At 56.9% G+C, this 26,057-nt stretch overlaps 1 protein-coding gene across 1 annotated transcript; it reads right to left on the bottom strand.

Moving 5' to 3' along the window:
• Positions 1-1,443: 1,443 nt before the first annotated feature.
• Positions 1,444-21,066, bottom strand: BCAR1 (BCAR1 scaffold protein, Cas family member). The gene is made up of 7 exons (XM_040982361.1): positions 20,916-21,066; positions 10,584-11,228; positions 7,517-7,678; positions 7,186-7,302; positions 5,666-6,760; positions 5,031-5,120; positions 1,444-2,345 (listed from the first exon to the last, which is right to left on the bottom strand). The coding sequence occupies exons 1-7, from the start codon at positions 20,925-20,927 to the stop codon at positions 1,833-1,835; spliced, it is 2,634 nt and encodes an 877-aa protein (XP_040838295.1). The 5' UTR covers positions 20,928-21,066; the 3' UTR covers positions 1,444-1,832.
• Between the last annotated feature and the right edge of the window lie 4,991 nt (positions 21,067-26,057).

The following is a 26,057-nucleotide window of genomic DNA, read 5'->3' as shown; positions in this document are numbered from 1 at the left end:
CTATGCCGCTGCTGTCTGGGTCCTATCTGAAAGCTGCTGAGCCAGGGATTCCTGGTTGGACCAGGGTGGGGAGAGGGGTTGTCTCAAGAGTCCCTTTACCATCTCCTTCCTGCACCCCAGGATGGAACAGCACCTGCAGGAGATGGAGGAGGGGTACGGGGGGATGAGAGTGGCCCAGGAGACCCCTGGCCTTCCCACTCCCTGCATATACCCACCCCAAGGCAGTGGAATCCTCCCCATGCCTACCTGGAGGCCCGCCCCCCACCCTATCCCACCGGTATTTTCAGGGTACCAGGCCCTTGTACTCCTGAGCCCCTGCCCAGCAGCCCAACACCCTGTCCCTCTATTTCTTCCTGGCTGGTCTGCCTGCCCCTGCTGCCCCTGGCTGTGCCTGGGATACCCTGTCACCTGGAAACGACTCTCAGAACAAATACGGTCCCCTCACCTCCTGTCTTCTCTATTCACTGACACCCACGGCCCCACAGAAGCTGGGGGAGGCCCGGGCTGCTGCACTTCCCCATCCACCTGCTCAGCCCCTTTGCTGCCTCTCAACTTGCGTCTCCCTCAGGTGCCCCAAGCATCCCTCCGTTCCTCTCCCCACTAGAGGCTCTGACAGCCAGGCCCTATTCCAGGACCCTGAGCTCAGAGTGGGGTGGGCACTTGCTCAGGTTAGTGCTCCTCACACAGTGACCTCACAGTGACCTGGGGGCAGCTGCTGGCACCCTGCAAAAGCCAGCTTCAGGCACCCTGGAGGCGAGGCAGTGTCAACCTTTAACTGCTGGCTGCCTCAGGTCCCAGCCAGCCCTGCAGTGTGAAATGCTGAGCCTCACCCTCCAAGCCAAATCAGCACAGGGACTCCCCAGGACTTGGCATTACAGACCCCGAAGCCACTGCTGCCCACCTGCCTAGCAGAGGACGGTGCTGTTCCCATTCACGGATGGAGACAAGGCCAGCCCTGCCTCATTTCTGCTCCTTCAGGCAGTGTGAGTGGCTCCGGCTGGGGTCCGTGCTGCCCACTGCGGGATCAGGTGAACCTTGATGCTCACCCCTCCCACCCTCAGCAACGTGGCAACCAGGAAGAGAGGAGCAGGAGAGAAACAAGTGGCTCCCACCCTTCAAGGCAGCTGTCTGCTGGAGACCCTCACTCTAGTAGGCCCCTCCCAGGTGCCCCACCTGCCACCTCCCTTCCCCAGGAAGAGCTGCCACTTGGCAGCCATAGCACACGACCCTGCCTCGTGGGACATGCGAACATTGATGTTCCCCCATCCCGGAGCAGCTTCCCGTCAGCTGCCCAAACCTGTAGGAGGCACAGCCAGCGCTCCAGCTCCCCACCACGCCCCTTGGAGCTTTCCCAAGGTGTCTTCAGAGGGTGCTGGCCACCTCTAACTCTGACATCCACCCTTCTCACCACAGCTAGCCATGTTTTAGACACCTGGGCAACTATTTTTCAGTTTTTAGAATTTTATTTAAACGTAGATCATTAGTCAAATGATTGGAAAATCAATAATGAAAAATAGTTGTTTAGGGTTTTCTCCCTGCAAGGCCGAGAGCCTGGCTCCACCTGCGCTTTGAGGATGGGGTCCTCGCAGGCAGCAAGGTGTCCCTCCTGGCAGTAGTGTGCTGTTGGCACAGCTGGCCCTAGCCCGCTCCTGAGGCAGCGCCGTCCACAGCCTGCCCTGTCATAAATACACACACTCCCCAGATGGTCGGGGCGCTGCACCTGAGGCAGAGCGGGGAGGCCTGTCCCCATGCCTGCCACACACCCCTTGCAAGGCAAGTGCCTGCATGCCCTGGGCCACCACTGGCCCCTCCCCTGCCTTCATTCTCCGGTGTCAAGCAGCTGCCAGCTGACCCAGGACTCGGCGGAACTGCTGGGTGCTGTGGCCCAGCTCCTTGACCCTGTCCACCATGTCTTGGGCTGCAGAGGGTGATGGGTACTGCAGGGCAGCAGCCTTTGTGGTGGCCACGATGCCACGCAGGAGGTCACAGAGCAGGTTGCTATAGTGCGTGACCTGGCTGCGCACGTCAGCAGCCTTGGCCTGCCGTGACAGCGTGTCCCCTATGAACACCAGCTTGTGGGCGCTGAGGATGACAAACTTGCTGTGTGCCACGAAGATCTTGGGTGGCTGGTTGGTGGCCACGGCGGTGAAGAATGCGTCCACGGCGTTGGTCAGAGTGGTCAGGTTGGCCTCGCACTGCTCCAGGTAGAAAAGCAGCAGCTGGCGGTCCGAGGCCCCCAGGCCGCCCGCACGTCCCGGTGCCAGGGGTTGGGCCGGTGTCCAGTTGCTCAGGTCGTGGTCGATGGGCCGCGAAACCTCTTGCTCCAGGCACTCAAACTGCTTCAGCTGGGACAGCAGGGAGGCAGCAGCACGTTAGGCCCTGGGACAGCAGGGTTCCAGCCCGGCCGGAGAGCCAGGCAAATGCCCCCGCTGATTGGTACCACCACTCTAACAGGGGTCACTGGCAAGCTGGAAAAGTGCCCGGCCCAACAGGGGCTACAGATCTGAATTTCCCTCCCCCTGCCAGCAGCATCACACCCTTTACTTCACATTAGGAAATGAGAAGACACCAAGATGAAGCATGGTCAGGGGATGCCGGGAAGCAGGGACAGGGCGTGTCCTGTCTGTGTCCCACACGAGAGCTATGTAAGACAGAGCCACAGGGCAAAGTACTGGGGACCAGAGCACTGCCTGTGCAGCTTCCTGTGGGTCTGTACATGTCCCAACAGGAAGTGCTCAAGGGGCAGGCACTGTGGCACAGCAGAACATGCTGCTGCTTGCTAGGGGAGAGGGGCCTGTATCGCCTGGGAGATGGCAGATAACAGCCTAAACACAGGGGTTCCTGCCACCCAGGGGGAGAAGTGGATGAAGTTCCTGGCTCCTGGTTTTGGCCTGGTCCAGCTGATAATGATGGACATTTGGCAGATAGAAGATTCTCTCTTACGGTGTCCCCCCATCACTACTGGGTTGTTCACATACATAAACAACTTTGAAATTCAAATACACCCAGTAGAAGAAAAGAAGCCTGTCACCCATGACCTCGGGAAACCATTGTGGTTAAATCCTGAGTACTGACTGCTTAAGATGGGGCACTAAAACACCACGGGAATGACATGAGTGGCTCCCCATCTCCCTGGGGTAGGGGGAGGGCCATGCTGAGGACAGTGGAGAGGCCTGGGAGGCTACTGTGTAAGTGTAGAGATGTTTCCACATCTCCACAGTAAAGACTGGAAACAGGACTAAGGCATGTGGTGGCATGTGGTGCCATACAGTCCTTAGCAAGGCGATCTACATGTGTACAAAACTGCTGCATTTCCTTCCAAGGCAAACACTCCCAATTCCACCTGGGAAAATGGTGTAAGCGTGCAGAAATGTGGGAGCCACACGTGTGGTGACAGGTCCTCATCTGGGCCATCTCGGGACAGACTCCGTTCTGCTTCAAGCCCTAATTGGCAAAACCCACCTGAACCGACCCTGACGAACACCTCATAGGCAGCCTTCCCCGACTCACAGGTTCATGTGCCATTACTTGCTCTGCCCTTTCAACCCAGGGGACACACCTGGTCCCTGTCTTTCAGAATGAGTCTGGTGGGTCTATTCCCTGCACACTCCCCCTGACTGCAGGATGCTCCCATTTCCTGCAGTGGGCACCTGGGACAGGGGCAGGGGCAGGGCGGCAACAGCCACAGTGCCTTCTTCCTGGGCTCCCATTTGGCCCCTTATTCCTACCCTTCGACCCAGACTCTAGTGGTTCATGAGAGGCTCATCAGACATATGCATGAAAGCAAAATCTGGGAATCATCTAAATGTCCAATTACAAAGAACTGAGTCCATAAACACTGCACAGTACTTCTCACAAGTGACTGTGTGCATATGTGCACGTGCACGCACAAAAATGGATTCTGGGGTAGGGGGAGGACCTGGTGAGGGTTATTGTGGGTTGCTCCAACTAGGCTGCAGCTCCCACTGGTTTATGTGAGGGCCAAGTATGTGCTGGGCAGAACCAGGCTGGACTGAACCAGGCTGCAACACCCACTGGTTCCAGTGGAAGGCGGGGCTGAAAACAGAACCAACCCAGCAATTGCAATCACCAGCTGATGGGGCAATGCACTGTGCCAGGTCCTGTACTTGCTAGTACATACAAGAATCTGGTCTGAGAACACCTCAGACAAAGTTTCTTTGGAGATCTCCCCAATCGAAATGCTGGACTCAGAACCCTAACCAAAAAAAAGAGAGAAGACAGAACAGGTCAATCAACCATCTCAGCTATATGTTGGCAGCGAAATATGGGCAAACAAAGACTCAACGATGGACTATATCATTTAGTGGATTCTTCAAAGACCTCATCGTGCTTGGAGTGGCAAGATTGGCAACGATTCATAATTGGTAAACCATCAAAACCACTTGAGCAAGAACCTCGGAGCATACCCTACATCTGGGACCTGGGGTGGGAAACTGGGTGGGCCTTCTCTCTTAATATCCTCCTTGTAACATGAAGGAAACAATATGGAAGTAATAGTCTTACCCACTTTTTTGTAGCCCTTGAACCTTTTTACCCTAATTAACTATGTAAAGATTGCCAAAAATATAATAAAAAAAACCAAAACCAAAAACGGATTCTGCTGTTTTTCTTTCTCATCCCAGAGTCTCACAGCCCATCTACATCACACTCCCACCACCCCAAACCTGGGCCTCAGCACCAACCCTAGTGGCACAGCAGTCTCTCTCCTCTGCCTTCTTCCTCATGCCCAGGGAAAGGTGTGATATTTTTGGGACTAGTACACTGGCACAACTAGCTAATCCTCTATTTCCAAGTGCTAGCATCCCATAAGGGCACCAGTTTGTGTCCTGACTTCCCATCCAGCTCCCTGCTTGTGACCTGGGAAAGCAGTTCAGGATGGCCCAAAGCCTTGGGACCCTGAAACCATGTGGGAGACTGGAAGAAGCTCCTGGCTTCAGATCAGCCATGACAGGGGCCTCAGCAGCAGAGGCAACAACAGTACTGGGAGAAGTTGGGGCCCAGTGCCTTACCTGCTGCAGCTCCAGCTGGCCCTTCCCTTGCCGGATGATGTTGCCCTTTTCCAGCAGCTCCTTCTGTGTCTTCTCAAACTCTTCCTTGCCCTGGGAGAGACAAGGAACGGACTGAGGCCTGTCCTGGATCAGAGGGAGCCATTGGGCTCTGAAGGACACAGTAAGGGCCAGCAGCCACCAGATGGTGCTGCAAGCACACACAAACCTGGGGCGAAAGAGCTTTGACATGCCCTGGTCCCTAGCTATTGTGTCCTGTTCTAGGCACTGGGTGCTAACACTTACTAGCTCGTCAACCATCCCCGATGGCTCAGAGCCCCACTACTCCTTGCTGGACCTCCTCTAGTTTCCCAGCATCTCCCATCAGGACGTTTATTTCTTCTCTCCACACTGTCATCCCTGCTGTGGTCACTGGAGTATTGGAGCACCTGACCAAGCTTGGCTCACGGTGTCTGGTGACCCAAGGATAGAGACACATGGCCCTAAGGGTCAGCAATGGGCTTCTAGAGAGCCATCTGGCCTGGAGGGTCAGAGTGAGAGGTTGTAGGGTCTCCCCAGTGCTGGGTTCCAGTACCCCTCCTGAGCACAAGAGCCCTGTGTGTGAGGCCCAGATGAAGATCTCCAGGACAGACACCCACCTGCAGGTGAACGTAGTCATAATCTTCCATCCAGCCTCCCTCACTGTTCTCGTACTGCCCATCTGGTGAGTCCTGGGAGGTGAATTTGGGAGGGGAGGGCAGGGGCCGTGACTGAATGCTGCTGGCCTTGTCAACATGGTTGGGGTGCAGTGGGCCACTGCCATCGGGCCCTGGGACAGGGGCCTTGGTCCGTCTGAAGAGCAACGAGGCGTTACCATGTAAGAAGGAAGCCAGTTGCTTGGCATCCTCAGGCACAGCCCGGGAGCAGGCCACGAGGCGGTCCAGGTCTTCAGGGGTGGCCCCCAGGCCTCCCCGGCCACTATCAAGCGCCTGGCCATGTACCAGCAGAGTTTGGTACACATCTTCCATCTTTTGCAGTTGTCGGCTGAGCTTGGCATGCAGGGTGCGATCAGAAGTATGGGTGGCATTGCCCACAGCACTGCGGGCAAACTCCAGCAGCTCGTGCACAGCCCCCTGGACAGCGGCCACTGCAGCCCGCAAGTCCTGCTTCGGTGGCTCCTGGGACTCTGTGTTGCCACGCAAGCCCCCAGCCCCGCCAGCACTCCCTGCCAGGTCCAGGAGGTGGGCCACAGTGGCACTCACACCATGCTGCAGCCGAGCCAGGGCCTCCACAGCCACTTCAAGCTCCATGGGTTCCCGGCCTGGCACGGCAGCCTCCAGCGAGGAGGCCGACTGGCTGCTGCGTGTACTGCCCGTGCTGGAGGCTGACAGACGCTTGCCGTCAGCTGGACCTTCTCGCTCAGCTGGGGGGGGCACAGAGTACACCCCGTCATCAAGCATGCCACTATCAGCCACCTCAGGAGGTGCCCGCTCCCGGGGCACATCATAGAGTGTCCCAGGGCCTGGCCGCCTCAAGCCAGGGGGCACGTCATAGAGGTCGGGAGCGGGGGGAGGCACATCATACACATCCTCGGCAGGTGGGGAGTCTGGGGGTGGAGCAGTGAGGACCAGGGGGTGGCGGGCTGGGTCGAAGGGCTTGGCCTTGGCAAAGGCAGGCGGCACATCATAGGTCTCCTCACGCAGCAGCTGGCCGTCAGGAACGTCCTTGCTCACCGATGGGGGGATGTCGTACACCTGGGGGCCAAGTGGAGGTCAGGACCGAGCCACAGCACAGGCGCACAGGCTCATGCTGTACTCGTGGGCAGTGGTTACGCTCAGAGCCCGACTGGAACGGGGACACGTCTGTCTCTGGCTGTCTGCTCAGCTATGCAGCAGGCGCCACCCAGCGCTGTGGGGATGACACGCACATTAACAACCCTTGGGGAAGGGCTGACAGTCCCCACATCATCATTGACTGCCCCTACCACCACCCAGGGAAGCTGCACAGCCTGGATGACAGATGCGGCTGCAATCCTCTCCAGGAGGCCTAAGACAGGCTTGTAAGACAGCCGGACTTCCAAATTGGTCCCAGGCCAGAGAACGGGCAGCGCTACACAGGACTGGTTTCCACCTGACTGTCCCACAGCCACCTGCAGCCCGGGCACCTGCCAACAACCTACCGCGTGGTGGCTGGAAGGTTGCAGGCCCTTCTCCACACTGGGAGGCACATCGTACACGTCCAGCAATGGGTCTCGGCCATTAGGACCCTTGACTGCCATGGGAGGGGTGTCATATACCTGGGAGCAGAGAAATAGGTACATGATACAGATGTCAAGGCCACCTGGTATGATGGGAAGAGCAGGAATCCCCCAGCACCCGCCAACCTTGGGTCCTGGGTCACCCTGACCCTGACCAGAGCCAAGGAAATGAGCTCCCCAAGCAGGGGCTACAGATGTAGACTCATCACATCCCCGCGTCTCACCCCCTCCAGCCTCCTCATCCCAAACCTACCTCCTGGCCATACTGGTTGGGAAGCAATCCCCGAACAGGAGGCACATCATAGATGTCCTGGGGCCCAGGGGCCAGCAGGTGGCGCGGGGTGTCATACTCGTCCTGCTCCGGCTGAGAGGCCTCATACACATAGCCCTGCCCAACTCGGGTGGGCACCACCACCTGGGGATGGACAGTCCACTTTGCCACTGGCTCTGGCACTCAGTTCTCAGAGAGCCACTCCCACTAGAAGGTGAGCCAGCTGCAGAGTGCTGCAGAAGGGCCCTGAGAGAGGGCTGGGAGGCGCTGGGTCCGTCCCTTCAGAGACAGACCCACAGGGTGTGTCCATAGCTGGGCCTCTGGAGGCCCCACAGTGGAGGGGACGTGCCAGGGACCATCGACCCTGCAGGGTTCTCCAGAGAACTCAGTCAAGGTCTCCTGAGTCTTGCCTGTCAGGGTTTCCCAGTTTCTCCTCTTTATCAAGGCTTGTCCAGGAAGGGATGGCCCCAGTCATGGCACCTAGCAGCCACCTCTAGATGCAGGAGGTACCAAGCAGGCGATTCCTGACAACCAGGTGGAGACCTGGTACCAAGGGGCAACGCTCAACTCCCAGGTGTTTTTGTCCTGCCAAGGCCAGGGCTGCTGACAGCCCCCACCAGCCTCCTTCCTGAGCATGCCAGGAGGCAGTAAGGAACAGCTGCCCTGTTTAGCCTCCCCCACAGGGCTCTCTGCTCAGCTCTCCCCACAGAAAGGCCTTTTGTTTCCTAATCAAAGGGGACGTCTGGGCCGGGGTTGACTCGGGCCCTCCCTATACATCTCTCTTTCCACAGACTCAAAGCTCCCAGAACTCCACTCGGGCACCACTTGTGGCCATGTGCTGGCTGTCCTGGGAGCAGCAGAGATGTGGCACCCACAAGAAGTGGGGGCAGCGCAGCCCCAGTGCTAGTGGAGCCGGGGTGCTCCCCGCCCCACAGTGTGTCTGGAAGTGGAGTCAGGGCTGCCTCTGCAGACTCCTCTCTGTCCTGGAGCCCAGACTTGAGTCTCGGCCAGAGCTATTTTTAGCTGCTAGGACCTGCCAACACAGGGGCAGGCGGGGCAGGCGGAGGCTGGAGGGACGTGGCAGGTTGGCCTGCCCCCATGGCAAAGCCTGGGGCTTTTCCAGGACACACAGCAGCCTAGGGGAAGGCAGGACACACCTCTGCTGCAGGTGGTGGGGGAGCCAGTATGAGTGGGGCAGGGCTAGACCCCCAGACTAGGGCAGCCACACAGCAGCGGGGCAGGCAATGGCAGCAGGAATGGCCAGCCAGGGTTTTCTGTTAGGAAAACTGAGTGAGCTGCCACCAGCAGCAAAGCTCATTAGTAAAAAAGATTCTTCAGAGAAAGGAACCCGATAATCAGAGGCCCACACCTGAGCCCCATTACAAGGGTCTGGTGGTCCCTGGGGTTGGGGACAGAGCCAGAGTCCAGGAGGAAGAGACAGGGATAGATGCTGCTGACAGATGCACCAGCTACCTCTGCACCCCCATCTCCCCACACAGAACCAGGCAGGACAAGGGCCCGCTGGGGTCAGGATGTCTGTCCTTCCACATTCCCCTCCCCAACAACAGGCACCAGAGAAGGAACAGGTGACCCTAGAACCATGCTCCAGCATCCAGGTCAGTCCTGGGCAGGGTCAGCATCCAGAGCAGAGATCAGGAGCCCCTCCCTGCCTCTACGTAATTTGGAGCTCATGTTCTGCAGCCAAAAGGGCCCTCATTCCCTGACAGGCCAGCTCCTTGTTCTAGAGCACCCCGTCTCCTCCAGAGAGACCTCATCTTACCGCTCTGGGAAAGTGCCCACAGAGGCCTGGAGGCAAGGCACTGCAGCACACTTTCCCTCCCCTCCCAAACTCCTGGCACCTTATGGCTCTAGCAACACAACTGTCCCCTTTCACACAGCTGCAGCTCCTGGCCCAGGATCCCAACAGCAGCCTCACAGGTGCCTTCCTTTCTGGGGTTCCCAACTGTGCACCCAGAGCTTATGCCCTCAGGTCCTGGGCCCAGGCACGGGCACTAACCACCCAGGCCCCATTGGCTACCCAGCCTTCCCCTCTGGGCCCCAGCCTTACTACACTGAGTCAAGCCCAGCGTTCCCCAGTCAGAGCCTGTGAGGGACTGGAACTGAAGTGTCTCAGGATCAGTGTCCTCGACCCACACAAACCCATTTAGCAGGTGAGAACCCCTGAGCACATGGTGGCCAAGCTGGTCTCCAAAGCTTCCCCTTCCTCTTTAGAACCTAGTCACTGTCAGTGAGCCCAAAACATGTGGCCACCAGGGAACAGCATCATCTTCCACCCCTCTGGCAGCTGGGTGGAGCACAGGCTTAAGTCCTGGCTGACAGCAGGACCATCTTAGAGGGTGCATCCTCCCTCCTGCCCCCAGCTGCCCAGACACAGCCGCAACACCAGGAAACGTAGGCCCATGCTGAGGAGAGAACACGGGGCCGAGTGGCTCCTGAGTGGCTCCCACAGTTAGGGAGGGCTCCTTCACTCCGTCTGCTCACCTCCAGATTCGGCCCCCATGACAAGGCCAGTGTGTCTGTTGTACCATGCTGAACCCAAATGAAGGCTGCTCTGCACTTGCCTTTCTCCTAAGGGCCATCCCAAAGCTCCCGTTCTCCTCTCAGGGATCCCTGCCCCAGTGGTGATCCCTCCAAGCTCTGTAGTCAGAAGGATTTAATCAAGGCGTGGACCAAGGACCAGGACACACCATTCTGATGCAAAACCTTGCAGCCTGGGGGGAGCATCCAGCAACTAAGAGGGCCCTAGACCCCAGAAAAGTCTGTTTCTAGCTTGCAGCTCTGGCCTCACCTGCCAGGGCAGGGCAGCTCTGAATGTCTCCATGCCGCAGGCAGGCCACACCCTGAGTCTGGGGGTCTGTCTGCTCATAACCTCTCTTCTGGGTGCCACAGCCTGTTCATGGCTGTCACCACTCAACAAAGGAGCACAGTCCCTATGCAGCCCCCTCCCACCTGAAATCCAGCACAAACATGGAGTGTAGAGACCCCAAAGGCAGCAGAGCCCTGCACCCATCCACCAAGGAGGCCTTACCTTTGCCTGTGGCTTCGTTCCCTCCCAGCTGCGTGCGTCCATGGACGGGGGGACCTGGTAGATGTCATGCCCCATCCCAGCGGAAGGGGGCACCTGGTAAATGTCCTGTGCAGGACTTCCTGGTCCCGGGGGCACCTGGTAGAGGTCTGCAGCTGAGCTGGGAAACGGGTGATGGGGTGCCTGTTTGGCGAATGTGGATGTCTGCTTGGCAGGGGGGGACTGGAACTGCGGACTGGGCGCAGGCGATTGGTAGAGCCCTTGCTGAGTCTTGCTGGGCGTGGGTACAAGGTAGACACTGTCGGACTGGGGCTGGGACGTGGCAGGGAGCATGGGTGCGTACTGGGAGGTAGGGGGCACTGCAGTGTGGAGGCCCTGTGGAAGACCAGGCTGCGGCTGGGGTTGGGGCTGGGATGGGGTGGCAGGTGGGCCAGGTCCAGGCCCTGCTGGCTTCTTGTCATACATGCCCACCAGGATCTTGAGTCGGTTTCCAGGCACGATGCCTTGGCGTCCATGCAGTGAGCAGAGCCACCAGCCGTCCAGGCCCTGTGTGTCCCGCTCCAGCACCGTCATGATGTCACCTTTGCGGAAGGAGAGCTCATCTGGGGACTCAGCCACGTTGTCATAGAGGGCTTTGGCCAGCACGTTCTGTAGGGAGGCGGGGGAGGAAGGTAGGTATGAGGGCAGGGCATGTGCACGGTCCCCTGGCTACCAACCTCCCACCCATCTCTGGGGCCAGAACGGCCTCTGCTTTGGCTCTGGTGAAGTCAGAAACCTTCGTTCTGGGCCAAACAAGCTCAGGGAACCAGAGCATTTCTTCAATGAACCTAGACAACATTTCAAGGCCTCTCGACAGCAGCTGGCCCCAGGGCCATGACAACAAGGCCACCAGGTTAGAGTCCATGAATGAAGATGACCTGTTACCTCAGATTCAAGAAAGTAATCTGATGAAAATCAAAACTTATGATAAACTAACAGAGCCCATTTGCCAAAAAAGTTATCAAACTACTAGAAAACTACTAGAAAAGCTGTGAATACTTTCCCCCTGCTCCAGCCCCAAGTCCTGCTGCCCTGGCCAGCACAACTCAGCAAGAGCAAAAAGTGAGCAGAGGTGGGGAGTGGCCAGAGAAAGGCACAGCCCACACAGGCGAAGCAGCCCCGGGCAGCGCATGGGATGCCCTTGCCGAGAGGCATGCCGGGTGCGTGTGGAGGCAGTGCGTGTGAAGCTCCCGGCTGGGACGCCCTCATTCCACACCAGGTCCTGGTCTGAGTTCCTGCTACTCTGTTTCTGACCCAGCTTCCTGCTAATACGGTCCTAAAGGGCAGCAAGTGATGCCTCAAGCCCCTGGGTCCCTGACCTGAGGTCTGGCTGAACCCTGGCTGCTGTGGGCTTTCTGGAGAGCAAACCAGCGGACAGAAAATCTCTGTTCATCTATCTCTCTGCCTTTCAAATAAAATGGTAACAAAACATGTATCTGATAAGAAACGTTATCGTATAGCAACAAAAGATAGAAAATATCCAGAAATCAATCAAGCAACAATTAGTTAAGACCTCAGGAGAAAGCGTTACAGTTCTGCCAAAACACAGAAGTTTTTAAAAAGGATTTATTTATTTTTATTGGAAAATCAAATTTACAGAGAGAAGGAGAAACAGAAAGATCTTCCATGTGCTGGTCTACTCCCCAAGTGGCCACAATGGCCGGAGCTGAGCCAAGCCGAAGCCAAGGAGTCAGGAGCTTCTTCTTAGTCTTCCACACAGGTGCAGGGCTGTCCTCAACTGCCTTCCCAGGCCACAAGCAGGGAGCTGGAAGGGAAGTGGAGCCCATATCCTGGTGCATGCAAGGCAAGCATTTTAACCACAGGCTACTGCACCAGGCCCTTAAGGAAATATTAAAATAAAAGGAAAACCTACCAAGTTCACGGGGCCGGTTCTAGTCTCACCAGCCTTGCTTCCCATTCAGCTCCCTGCCTGTAGCCTGGGAAAGCACTCGAGGATGGCCCAAAGCCTTGGGACCCTGCACCCATGTGAGAGACCCAGAAGAAGCTCCTGGCTCCTGGCTTCGGATTGGCTCAGCTCCAGCCGCTGCGGCCACTTGGGGAGTGAACCATTGGATGGAAGATCTTCCTCTCTATCCTTCCTCCTCTCTGTATATCTGCCTTCCAATAAACATAAATAAATCTTTAAAAAAAAAAAGAGAGAAAGTTCAATGTGGACATGTTACAAACAAACAGCAGTCAAAAGGCCAAAATGCAAAGATAAAGCACTAGCACAAGAGTGATTAGCCTAGAATTGGGAGTAATACCCACTAATCAATCAGGAAAGAAAAGAACACAAACAGAAAAATCCACCAGAGCTCACGAACGGGGCAAGCAGCTCTGAGACCCTGCCCGGCGGCCCCGGCAGGTGCCAGCACAAGGAGGTAGCACTGAGAGGCCTTGCCACCGCCCCAGGACCTCCACAGCACCAAGCACTAAGGTGGTCGTCTCCCCCTGCCTGGCTTGCCAGCCACCCCTCCTGAGAGAGGGCATAGTACAGGAGATCAACGGTCTCCTTTGTAACTGTCTCCAAAACAAGCTTATATAGTTCAGACATTTATCCAAGAACAGATTCCAAGCACACTGCATTAGCATACCAGGTGCTTCTAGGAGGAGAATAAGAGAGGTAAGCACAGAAAATAAGAACTGGACAGGCAGCAGGTGCTCCCCGTCCTGGGAGCCCATTTTTTCAGAGCAATTCAGAAAGGCCCTGGAGCGGACAGCCCGGACAAGCAAGATTCAGGGGAGCAGCCAGGCCAGGCACAGTCCAGGTAGTGACAAAACATCACCAAGCTCGAGGCCGGGGGCTTCTAGTGACTCTATCATCACCCATACCATAATTGTAACAGAATGAATAGGCTCAGAAGTGTAAATCATGTCTCAAAAACACCACCTGAGGGGAACGGCACTGTGGCATAGAGTGAAGACAATGCCTGCGATGCCAGCACTCAGTGTGGGCACTGGGCAGGTGTCCAGCTGCTCCACTTGGGATGGCCTGGGAAAAGCATAAGAAACTGGTCCAGGTACTTGGACCCCTGTAGCCACATAGGAGATGCCTAAGACACACCTGGCTCGGGCCTAAAGTTGCCTCTGCCATTGTGGCCATCTAAAGAGTTAACCAGCAGATCAAGGATCTCTGTCTCCCACCCCGCCCTGTATAACTATGACTTTAAAACAAACAAATAAAAAAATAAAATTTAAAGCAAAACAAAAAACTACCACCTGAAATTTTCTAAGGGAGAGAGGGTCAGAACTGCAATGTTCACATTTTGAGACAATGAGAGATAATTTCTCTTCCTGTTTGGTAGAATTTTAAAATTTGTATTTAATGAGCATTTCTTGCTTTGGGCTGAAAAAAAATCCACATCCTGCAGAAGGAAATAGTGGGCTCCCTCCTAGGCTTTCCAGGCAGCACAGGACAACAGCCGCTGTAGTGTGGCAGATCCAGGGGCCAGAGCCAGTGGAGGGACAGGCAGGGGCCTGCTGTCATGCAGCCCACCAGGGCTCATGGCGCCCATCCCCAGGCTGCCGGTCGGCAAGGAAAACACATTTCCCAAATATGGTCTGCAGCCTGTCTTGGGGAATCACATCTCGTCAGGAGGGCGGGACACCCGGCCCATCCTCCCCTAGTGACCCTAGAATACAGCAGTCTGCTGGGTCCCCCCAGTCCCTGCCCTAGTGACCACAGGAAGTGCCAGCAGAGTGAGTCACAGGAAAATCCCCTCCAGCCGACTCAGACCGGGTGGGGGTGCAGGCGGGGGACCTGCCCCTTTGAGGCCTCTGAACACTTCACACAGCGACTCAGGGAAGGCTGGCAGAGGGGCCCCAACTGCAGCAGCACTGGACACCCAGGGGAGCAGGAAGACTCTGCTGAGTGCAAGGTCTACTGGGTGTGGAGTGGGGCGAGGGTGTTGTCACCTGACCCAGGTGAACTACTGGGACCTCCCAGGGCCGCCAGCGTCAGTCACGATGTGAGCTCAGGATATGAGCTCAGAGAGCTGACTTCATCCAAGGCTGTCGATGGACTGTAACTGTGTAGTCTGGGATAGCTGGAGCCAGCTGGGAAGCACCTCGCGGCTGGGCACGTGGCACCAGGCGCCTGGCACCAGGAGCTCCTCTGCCTGCGTCAGCTGGCATGCTCCTGCTCCTACCCAAGGCGTCAGGCAGCCTCTTTGCCCTGCTCAGCCCACATCCTGGGCACTGCTGGTGTCCAGCCAACCAAACAACTCTGACGGGCCAAGCCTCCACCCCTTTGGCAACTCAGCCTTCCCAGCTGCTCCCCAAGGTCAAGCTGCTCCTTCTTTCTCTCTCAAATCATTAAGCAGCAGCTAAGTCTCAGGCCTGGGCCAAGAGCTATGACCTCAGGCAAGTCCTTGAACCTCTCTGGGCAGCAGGACCGTCTCCGGTGAGGTAACAGCCCTAATTTCACAGGATTGGCCCTTTCTTAGTAGGAGATGCACCTGGCTCTTGGTTCCTGTCAGCCTGGGGCTTACACTGCTGTCGGGCAGGGACGCCAAGGCAATGGGTCATTAGCGAGGTGCCATCAACAGTGGGTGACAGGGTTCTGCACATGGGTGTGCACAGTGTACACAGGGGACTTCAAAGATCTTGCCAAAAATTTTCATTATCTTTTAATTCCAATTTGAACTTTCACAAATATCTATAGGCACAAGGGGGGACGTGTCTTTTTAAAAGTCTTTGGCAAAAACAGCATTAAAAGGTAACATAAACGTCAGCCAGTGGCACAGTAAGTCAAACTAGTGCCTCCATGCCAGCACCCCCCAAGCACTAGTTCTAGCAGAAGCTGTTGCACTTCCTGCTTATGCGCCTGCGAAGGTGGCAGAAGATGGCTCTAAGTGCCTGGGCCCCTGCCACTCATGTGGTTCCAATCCCAGGTATCTGGGGCACAAACCAGAGGACATAAACATCTCTCCCTCCGTAGCCCTCTAATTTGCAAACACATAATGAATCTTGAAAACAAGGATAGCTTAAGGCTAAGATTCCAGCTATGACACCCACTGGCTTCATCCGGCTCTGGCTCCTGACTTCAGAATCCTGTAGACTCGGGGAGGCAGCAGTGACAGGTCAACTAACTGGATTCAACGCATCCACATGGGAGACCCAGAATGAATTTCAGACCGCAGGCTTTGGCCTAGCCCAGCCTCAGCCATTCCAGGGACTTGGGAATTCAATTAGTGGATGAGCATTCTTTTTTTTTTTTTTAAATTTATGTATTTTTATTGGAAAGGCAGATATACAGAGAGCAGGAGAGACAAGAAGAACTTCTATCTGATGGCCCATTCCCCAAGTGGCTACAACGGCTGGAGCTGAGGCAATAGCAAGTCAGGAGCTTCTTCCAGGTCTCCCATGTGGTGCAGGGTCCCAACGTTTGGGGACATCCTCAACTGCTCTCCCAGACCACAAGTAGGGAGCCGGATGGGAAGCAGGGTTGCCAGGATAAGAACCGGCACCCATATGGGATCCTGGCACGTTCAAGGTGAGGACTTTAGCTACTAGGCTATTGCACCAGGCCCTCTTTCTGTTTTAATCTTGCATCTCAGATAACACATTTTCAGTCTGCAAGCTCACTCCCCAAATGCCTACAACAGCCATGGTGAGGCCAGGTCATAACGAGGGGCTGGGAACTCCATCCAGGTTGCCCACAAGCATGGCAGGGGCCCAAGTTCTTGGACTTCCCAGATACACTAGCATGAAGCATGGAGTAGTCCACACATACCAGGTCCTCTGAAATGGTATGCTTTCATCAGCTGGGCCACAATGCTCATCTCCACTAACTTTCTGAAGCTTTTTCCTTATATAACTGATCAGAGACGATCTCCCCAAAGAGGCATCGTTTTGGGTAACTCCTATTGGAGAAGAGCCCAGGGTCAGAGGAACAGCATAAGGCCAAATGCTGGAGTGGGGAGAGGCTGGAGGCACGACAGGCTACCAGCCTGCAGCACCAAGCAGGAGTCAGTCACGCAGTTCCACGGACTCGTGCCTGGGTGCTTCAACACGTGGCATCCAAATGCTGACTTCCAAGGCCAGATCAGGGAAAGCCCACACCACTCCAAGTATTCCTGCTTTGGACATGCAGTAAGCCTTCTGGGACCTTGTATGTTGAAAGTCACAGGACAGGGAGGCCCTGGTGTGATGGCTTAATTGGCTAACCCTCCACCCACGAGTGCCAGGATCCCATATGGGCAGTGGTTTGTGCCCTGGTTGCTCTACTTCCCATCCAGTTCCCTGCTTGTGGCTTGGCAAAGCAATGGAAGATGGCCCAAAGTCTTGAGATCCTGCATCCGCATGCGAGACTCAGGAAACTCCTGGCACCTGACTTCAGACTGGTTTAGCCACTGCGGACATTTGTGGAATGAACCAGTAAATGAAAGATTTTTCTGTCTCTCCTCTCTGTAAATCTGCCTTTCTGATAAATAAATAAATAAATAAATAAATATATATATAAGATACATATATACATATATCTTAAAAGAAAAAGAAAAAGAAAAAGAAAGTCACACAGACCTAGAGTCACGCCCCGAGGGGAGGAAGGACCAACTCCCTCACAGCTGGGCAAGCCAAGCTGGGCCAATTAGCACCCCATCTCAAGCTCACAGGGCATCAGTGGGACTCTGTAGGATACAAAGCTAAGAAAAACCACTGGTCCATGTTCAGAGCACCAAGGGCTGCAGGATGATCTGCTTATGTCAGGATACACTCACATAGAGGCCCTCTGGAAGGCTTTGGTGTTCCTCCCAGGGTATACCTGCTCTCCGTTGCCCTGATTTCACAGTACTAACCAACATGTGCCACTGTCACCCAAGTCACATCTCCTAATGCTACCAGCACGGAAACCCTGGGCACGCATACAACAGTCCTGGCATAGGATGCAGCATTAGTAAATGTCTGATAACTGGCTGGGGTGGAGGGCTCTTGTCCTGCAGGTAAACAAGGAGGAACCCTGGAAGTTGCTCTGAGATTCACCCATCCCAGAGGGCAGCGGCAGAGAAAAACTCTCAGGCTGCAGCCAGCACTCCCCAGCCAGCCGCACTCTGAACATCATGCTTGCGGTGCACGGCAGCCGACAGGACAGACAAGAGCAGCAGAGGGAGGATGTTCCCAGCCATTGATGGGGATGCAGGTCTCCTCCTTCACTGCACGAGCTCCCTCGGGAGCCTTGAGCAAGCTGTGGGTGTCCCTTAACTTTGAATCTGGGGAAGAGTGGCTGGCAGTGGCAAGGGATGGACACACCACAAGACCTCCTCTCCAGGGAGCCTTCCCATGGTTGCTGGAAGTGAAGGCTCCTAGCAACCCCTCCCAGCAGAGACAGCCCAGGCCACACTGACCACAGCCCCCTCTGTCAGGCCTGGCTCTGTGTCTGATGTGCATTTATTCACTCAGCAAATATGTTCTTTGCATCCACAGCCCAGCCGTGGTGGGCGCCACCAGCAAACTGGAGATCATGGGGACCAGTGTGGTGCCCAATTTGGAGACGGGCCAGCTCCTCTGACTGCTTTGTGAGCTCCTCACAAGGTGGGCCAATCATTATTCCAACTGCAAACTTGCAGGGCTAGATCTGATGGTACCTCCAGTCCCGTCCCAAGTTGGTGGGGATAGGGAAGGGGGGAATAAGCAAGAGAACAACAGTGACACAACTGACAAGTTCCTGACAGTAATCGAAACAGCACATAACTGCACGCCAGGGGCAGAACTGCGACATGCTCAGTGATTACCTCAGGGAACCCTCAAAACTACCCCATGAGGCATGTGTACCCCATATCCTAGACAGTGTCCCTGACCGGGTCCAAGGCAGACCTGGGGTGGTGAGATAAAGTGGAACTAAATGGAGTAGAAATTCCAGAGACTGTTCCCATCCCTGGCCTGTTCCACCCCTCACGCCATGTTCTTCCCCCTACCCCTCTCCCCCACCCTGGGCACTCAGGAAACACTGGCTCCCTTCACACCCCAACCTTGGCGAATGTGGGCCAAGTTCACTTCTGGAGGATTCTATCTGCCTGGTTGTCACTGGACACAGGTCCAATGAGTATGCTGCACCCCCAATCCAGCCTGTACCTGGAAAGGCCAGCAGCCACAGCCCTGCTGCCCAGCCAACTCACCCTGGCTCCACGCATGCGGGAAGGGGCAGGGGTTGGGGTGAGGAGCACAGGATCTGTCCCCCTCTCTGTTCAGATGTCCTGGGTGGAACACTGGGGCCTGCCCTGGGCATCCTCCTCAGCTACGGTCTGGGATCAAGTCCCCAGGCCCAGCTGGCAGGGAACAAGAGCCCAGATGAGCCCTGCACTCCAGAGGCACCTCTAGGGGACCACTGTTCCCGTCCTGTGCCCAGGAGTGCATGAGGCCCCAGAAAACAAAACAGAGGTGGCGTGTGAGATTTCAGTACTAGGTGAGGAAAGGCCACCTGTGTGGGCAGAGCCACAGCCTGGCCTCAGCTACCGCAGCTACCACAGCTGCCTCTGAGTCCCGGGTTGTCTGTGAGCGATCCTCCTGTCCAGGGGCTCCAGCCACTGTCACAAGAAGTTGGGCAGAGCCAGAGTTTGGTGACGATCTTCCTGTGGTTAACATGGTGACTGCAGCTCCCAACAGCACCATGAATAGCGGGGACAGGCCAGAAGGCCCCACTAGCAGGATTCACGGACTCTCTTGAGTGCACGGCGTGAGGCTGATCGTCACTCAGGGACAGCCCCAGATTTGTTATGGAGCGGTCCAAGGGCCAGGGAAGGGCCAGGAGGAACTTCATCCCTACAATTCTACAGCATCTCCATAGCTATACAGAGACTTCCCCAGCCCTAACACACCATTACTGCCTAAAACGAGATCGAAACTAAAGATTTCTGTGATGCTCCAGTAGAGATGAAACCCTGCAGAGCCCCACCCACGGAGGAAAGGATCTGCCACCTGCCGTGAGGACAAGAGACCACTCCTCCACATGCCTTAGCCTCTGGTCCATGGGAGGGTAGGGGACTGGAAGTAGCTGTCTCAGGGTCTCTCCTGACAGGAAAGATGCCCTCATGGCACTATGCTTACTCCACTCCCCTGTCCAGGGTTGAGGAGGCAGTGGCAGCTCGCAACACAAACAGGCCTCCTTCACCCAACAAAAGGTGGCTTTCCTGGCACAGCCTGGGACTGTACTGCCAGCTCTCACAGAGCAAGCAGCAGGTGGGTGCTGGTGCCCAAAGGAGATGGGGCAGCTCCTCTCAGGCTCCACCTGCCCTGGAGCCAGGATGCTCCCTGGCTTGCCAGCCCTCTGCCCCACCCAACCACCAGGCCCACAGCAATGGTAAACACCTCACCAGATAGAAATCAACAAGGGCACACTCACCGTTATTCAGCAAAGCCACCAAAGCAACAGCCAGGTGTGGGTGTGCCTCAGGTAAGCGTTACAAGGGAGGAAATCAAGTGCTCTCAGGGTCCCCAAGGGGGCTGCGGCTCTCAGACTGGGATTCGTGACCCCAACAGGCTGCCATGCCCAAATCTACACTTGGTCCTGAGCAGCCTCTACCCTGGCTTGGAATCGAAGGTGAAGTTGCCACTGACCAAGCCCAAACTAACAACCCAACTCTGAGGGACATCAGGCTGAAGGATCCCCAAGAAAGGACCCCAAAATTCCCATCTGATGCTGCAATGAGACCCTAACCAGTCAGTGACAATTCCCGCAGGCGAACCTTTTGGCAACCAGGGTAGGGAAAGATCGAGCAGCACCCTCCCGCTCCCGGAATCCAGCGCCGGGGGCCGGGGTGAATCATTAACCGACTCAGGCTGGGCGCTCTGGCAGTGCCGACTTCCCGACGAGTCTCTCCGCCATCAACCCTTGCCTGGTGACGATAGGCAACTCCATTCCCAAAGAGGCAGACACATCACCACCAGGCCTGGGAGCACGGTCAACCTCCTGGATCCTCGACCCTCCTCGCATCCGAGGAAAATGAGGCTCCAAGGCCAGCGCAGAGGCCCAAGGTCACCAAGCAGTGGGCGGCCGGCAGACGGAGAACAGGCCTCTGGGCAGCAACTTTCCCAGATCCAAGAACTTTCCGGCCCACAGCCCCGAGGCACGCCGGCTCCAGGAGCCCCCAGTCTTCGGCTTGGGCGCCTGGTCCACGAGCGGGCCCTAGCCCGGGTGGCCGCGCCCCCCAGCCTTCAGCCCGCAGTTCCCAGGACCCAGGGCCGGCAGGAAATGCCACTTGTTTAACCCCTTCCAGCCCCGGCAGGGCGGCCACTCGAAGCCCCAGCGCGGACCCCGCCCCAGCCACTGCCAGCGGCTTCGGGCCGAGGCGTCACACTCACCAGGTAGTTCATGGTGTCCCAGGGGCCAGGGGCCCGGCTTTCGGAGAGGGCGCACGCCGACAGCCCGAGCAGCACGCTCTCCCGGCTCCACAGCTGCCCCGGTCCCGGTCCCGGTGCGGGAGCCTCAGCCGCCCAGCGCCGGTCGCACCTCGCTCCGCCCGCCGCCACCGCCGCCCAGCCCGGCTCCCGGCATGCCCAGCCGCGCGCCCATTGGCCGCCGAGGCTCTCCATGCAAATGAGCCGCCTGGCCGGGGGCGCGGCGCCGGGGACGCGGGCCCAGCGCACTGCCTCCCACCCCAGGGTGCTCCCGCGGCTCGGGGGTGCCCGAGGCCGGCGTCAAGCCTACCACATGGGACGTGTTTTCCTCCAGGACACCGCCTTCACGGGGCCAAAACGCGCCCCTCCTGGAAGGCTGAGGCAAACGCCTCCACTCTGGGAGGACTGCCCGACGGCTCTCACCGCTGGCGCACCGAGGCACTACAAAGCTCCTTGCCTCTGCAGATGCCAACCTCACCCTCCTGCTCTCGTGAATCGGAATCTACAGGGAAGGGGGCGGGAGCATGCGCGGTCTGCAGGATTTAGTAACCAGCCTAAGGGGGCCCCATGAGCCGGCCAAAGGGGTAAAAAAGACTCCAAGCAAGGAGACTTTAACATGCCACACCTCCAACCCTGCATTCTAGGTCACTGGGAACGCCAGCTATCCCAGCTTCCCCATGCTGCCATTGAAGAGTCCAATCTCCCCCTCCACGCCTGAGTTCTTCCCTAGGGTTCCACACTGCCCCAGACCCCATTCTTGGGTTAGGCCTAAAATCTGTGCCTAGCATCCTCCTGGGTCCTGTTCCAACTCCTGTTTCAGCAACAAGGGTGGTGGGAGGGCATCAAAAAGGGAGATCAAGGGAGCGAAGAGCCTTGGCTCTCCTGAGCGCCCTCTGGTGCCGGGACTGCAAGTCGCCGACAGGCACCCCCTGCACAGAATCCTGGTGCCAGGGTCCCTGAATACATTCTGAGTGTGCACAGCGGTCTGCACAGAGACCGAGGGTGGAATCTGCTCCTGATTGGACAGCATTCCAGGAAGGCAACAGTCCAGGGACCAGCACTGTGGTGGTGTGGTTAAGCTACCATTCAGAACACTACATCCCAGTTTCTGGATTTGAGTCCTGGCTGCTCTGCTTCTGATCCAGCTTCCTGCTAATGTGCCTATGAAATTCTTGCCTTCTGGCTACTGGATGTTTTGGTTATTCTGGCCATTTTGGAAATGAACCATTAGGCGACTTCTCTTTCTCTCCAACACACCCCCTCACCCCCTACAGCCTTCCCAGAAAACATCAGTAGTTTTTTTTGTTTTTTTCCTTAATAGTCCTAGGGTCCACCCAGTGCCAGCAAGGCAGCTCCCTGGTACAGGGCAGCTTTGCCTGCAGAGAATTCTCATGCAAGAGCCCAGGTGCCCCTCCAGCTGTCTGCCACGGGGCAGGCACCTGACACCCAGGTGGAGCTGGCTGTGCCCTGGCCAGACATGCCACCATCTGTTCTATGAAGGGGCTGGGCCAGGACAGCCCCAGTCTGGTCACTTCCTGAGGCCCGCCTCTCTTGACGCCCTGGAACAGCCCTCCTGCTTGTCCCCAGGTCATCTTTCCCATCCAGACACTGCTCCTCAGCCTGGGGGACCAGACCCTGGTCTGACAGTGCTTGGGGCTCCCCCCCTGTGAGGAGGGGTGAGACCAGGCCTCAGGCAGGTTGCATCCACTGACAGGCAGCAGGCCTCTGCAGAGATGGGCAGGGACTTAAAGGCCTGGCCCTCAAGGAGGCTGCCTCCCCCACTCAGCCCTAGCTGAGTTGGTTGGTGGGGAGGCAGGGAGAGACAGGGAGAGGGAGTGGTGAGCAGTGCAGAGGTGGCTGGTAAGGGATGGGAAACCTTCTTCTCCCTCCCTCCCTTTCTGGAGCTACAGGAAAGTGGCACTTGGGGGAGGGGCTGCTGGTGTGGGCGTGGCTGCGGGGGAGGGGAACCAGCTCTGCAGAGGCATTTCAAAAATTTGCTTTTTTTCTACTTAAACTACCCCCCCTCCAGCCTGTGCCTTCCAGAATGGCATTTCCGCTTTGGAAACAAGGCCCTAGGACCTACATCCCGCTTTGTGGAGGGGGCTGGTTGGGGGAGGGGCACACAGGAGGCAGAGTCTCACCTCATCCCAGCCCAGCCTCCCAGAGTGCCAGGACCACTTGCTCACTGCAAGCCTTGGCAGCCCTGTGAGATGAGCTTGGCCATCAGCCCTGACAGATCAAGAGACCCAGTTCACCAGGGGCACACCCCTTGCCCTACCCCACACATTCTCAGGCACAAAAGAGGCAAAGCTGGCAGCCAGGGAGGGCAGGGTAAGGCTGCTAGCCCTGAGACCATCCTGACCCCCCTGCAGCAGGGAGACTGTGGGGACAGTTACCCTCTATGCTCAGAAAGCCAAAGACCACGCCCCCATCCCACTGGGGACTCCGCGAGGACAGGCAGAAAGCACGGCAGAGCTCAGCACTGGGCAGGCAGCAATTCCTTCCCACCCGAGGCTGGGGAAGAGGTGGAACCTCCAAGGTGGCGGGGAAGGGGATGAAGCACCGACCCCCTCCAGCCCAGAGGAGTGGAGAGTGCGCACACCTACACACCCACACGGCAGGCCTGGCAGAAGGAAGGAGTGGGGGAGAGGAGGCCGTGCCTGCAGGGACCCAGCAGGAGGCAGGAGCAGGGCCCTGCCCAGCCCCTTACAACTGTCAGTCATCCCTGGTTAGAGGCCTGACAGACCTGTCAGACCTCCTGGTTAGGCCTCCAGACTACAGAGAAGCCTGCTGGCTGCAGGGAGATGTCACAAGCCCTGGGAGCCGAGAGGTGCCGGGAGTGCAGGGACCTGAGGGAGAACACAGGGGCCCTGGCTCTCCTTTGTCCATTCCAGTGTCCACTGGGGAAGAGGCCGCTAGGTGGAGAGAAAAGCTCAGGGTAGGGTCTGAGCTGAGGGCGCTCTGCGGCCCTAGTGCCAGGGCAGACACACTGCACAAAAGAGCTTGATGTCCAAGAACTGTCTACTGCAGCATTTAAAACAAGGGAGGTGGGGAGAGTGCATAAAATAAATGCCCAATTCTAGGAGACTAGCTAGACAAACCGGTCATTCAGTGGAATATCATGCAGAAAAACATTATGTGCAAAGAACAGACTGAGTGACCTGTGTGGATGCTGTGATGCCACCAGTCCACTCCAATCTTCTGAGGCCTCGGCTTTCCCAGCAGCACCAGAGGCGAGGCTGCATGGGTCAGCTGATGGCCAGTCCTGGAAGCAGCAGCAGGAAAGGATTTCCTGAGGCCGGAGGTCAGTGCTGCCAGCCCCAGGGACAGGAGGAGGAAGTGATGTCTCTGGAGAGCCACAGGGAGCTGCACAGCTGGCTACTTGCAGAGTGCCTGGGTGCAGACCCCCATGTGTGCACGGCTCAGGCACCCAAATGTCACGCACAGGCAGGTACCTCATATTCAAGAGTCCCTGATGCTCCCTGTAGACCAGGACACAGCTACACTAGCCAGTGGCTCAGAAGGGGACAGTGCATTCCCAGGTCACATAGCCAGGAAGCTGCAGCACTCACAACCCTAACCCACCCTGAGCCCCAGGTGTGACCCCAGGAGGAGCAGCCAGGGAGTACTAAGGGTGGGTGCCACAGCTATCAGCTACAGTGGGCTCTTTCATCTTCCAAGGTGCCCTTGGGTGGCCTGTTCCTCCCACTCCTGCTGCACCTTCTCCACCACCTCCCTTGCTGGTGAGGTCCTCCCTGGGTGCTTGGTCCCCCGTGAGAGGCTGGAGCCTCCACGTACTCTGCCCTCTGCTGCTGCTGGAACCTCATGGCTGTGAGCGCTCCCCATGGCAGAAGCAGCCCCTCACACTGCCTAGGGGCGGAGGTGTGGAAGGGCACATGGGTGAATTAAATGAGAATTGGGGAAAAGAGAGATGAGGGAGGAAGAGGGGCAAGGGGCAACATCCTGTCCTCAGGGAGAAGGCTCAGCTGCTGGTGGGCTGACAGCTCCTGTGTGACAGCCTGGGTGGGCAGGGACAGGGGTGTGGTCAAGAGGCCTCCCCAGCTTGGCCATCTGCTCTCCCTCTGCTATGGCAACCAGCCCCAGCAGATCAGGTAGAGGGACAGCCATCTGCCTGCTCTCTCACCACTTCTGCCACACACAAGTGCCCATGCCCACAGACATGCACAGCCACAGCCCCAGAGGCAGCAGGTCGGGGGCAGCAGGGCCACAGGAGGGGGCCCTGCAGCTATGGGGTGGGAGGAAAAGAAGGGGTACCCAAAGGGCCATGCTGTGGGCTATCTTGCCTGAGCCTGCTTTAGTCTGCATGGAAAGGCTCTGCCCATTCAGGCTTGGTCCCTAAGGACAATAGCAGACAACTTAATGACTGTGGCTGGCCATGGCCCTGCAGCCCCAAACTGTCTATTAAGGGAAGTCATGCCAGCAGCCTGGCCAAGCCCAGGTGGCAGGTTGCCGGTGCCAGCAGTGACACACCAGCTAGATACCAGTCCCACCCTGATGGGCACTCTGTGTTACCCCACTAAGCAGTCCCCAACCAAGCTCTTCTTGTCCTCCCCAACTCCTGCACAGATAACTTTCTGCAGGTGCCTTGAACTTCCCTCTCATCTGAGACTCTGGGTCAAAATCTACTCTTGGGGCTCTGGTGCCCATCTCAGCAGCCCAACTGGGGAAGGGGTGGGCAGGAAGTGGAGAGAAGTGACTTTTGGGATTTGCCACTATGGTCCACACTTCCTCATTGACAGCACAGTGTGTCATGCCAGGTGCTGAGCTAGCACCCTGCATGAATAGCCTAAGTCCTCAGGGTATGTGTACTCCAGCTGTGTGTGCACTGGGCGCTGGGGGTGGGGATATAGAGGGACAGGATACCCACCATGTTGAGGACTCCGGGGGAGAACAGAAAAATGGCCAAGTGGTAGGCTAGGGCTATTATTTTAGACAAGGTGCTTGAGCCTCTCTGAGGAGGCAGCATTTGAGCAGATGTATGAGTTTCTTGCTAAGACTAATTATACAGGAAAAAAGTAACCGTAAAGCTTCATAAAAAACTCATAGGCAGCCCGCTCCTTGTGTGAAGTGGTGCAGCATAGGCAT

The sequence above is a fragment of the Ochotona curzoniae genome, unplaced genomic scaffold (genome assembly GCF_017591425.1).
Source record: "Ochotona curzoniae isolate NIBS_2020 unplaced genomic scaffold, NIBS_Ocur_1.0 contig_3622, whole genome shotgun sequence".
Lineage (NCBI taxonomy): Eukaryota > Metazoa > Chordata > Mammalia > Lagomorpha > Ochotonidae > Ochotona > Ochotona curzoniae.
The sequence above is the reverse complement of the archived record's forward strand: the minus strand, read 5'-3'. Positions and strand labels throughout refer to the sequence as shown.

Coding starts and splice junctions, on each gene's coding strand:
- BCAR1 (XM_040982361.1), bottom strand. Junction 5,121..5,665: donor ATGACTACGTTCACCTGCAG/GTGGGTGTCTGT, acceptor TGTCTCTCCCAG/GGCAAGGAAGAGTTTGAGAA. Junction 2,346..5,030: donor GCCAGCTGGAGCTGCAGCAG/GTAAGGCACTGG, acceptor CTGCTGTCCCAG/CTGAAGCAGTTTGAGTGCCT.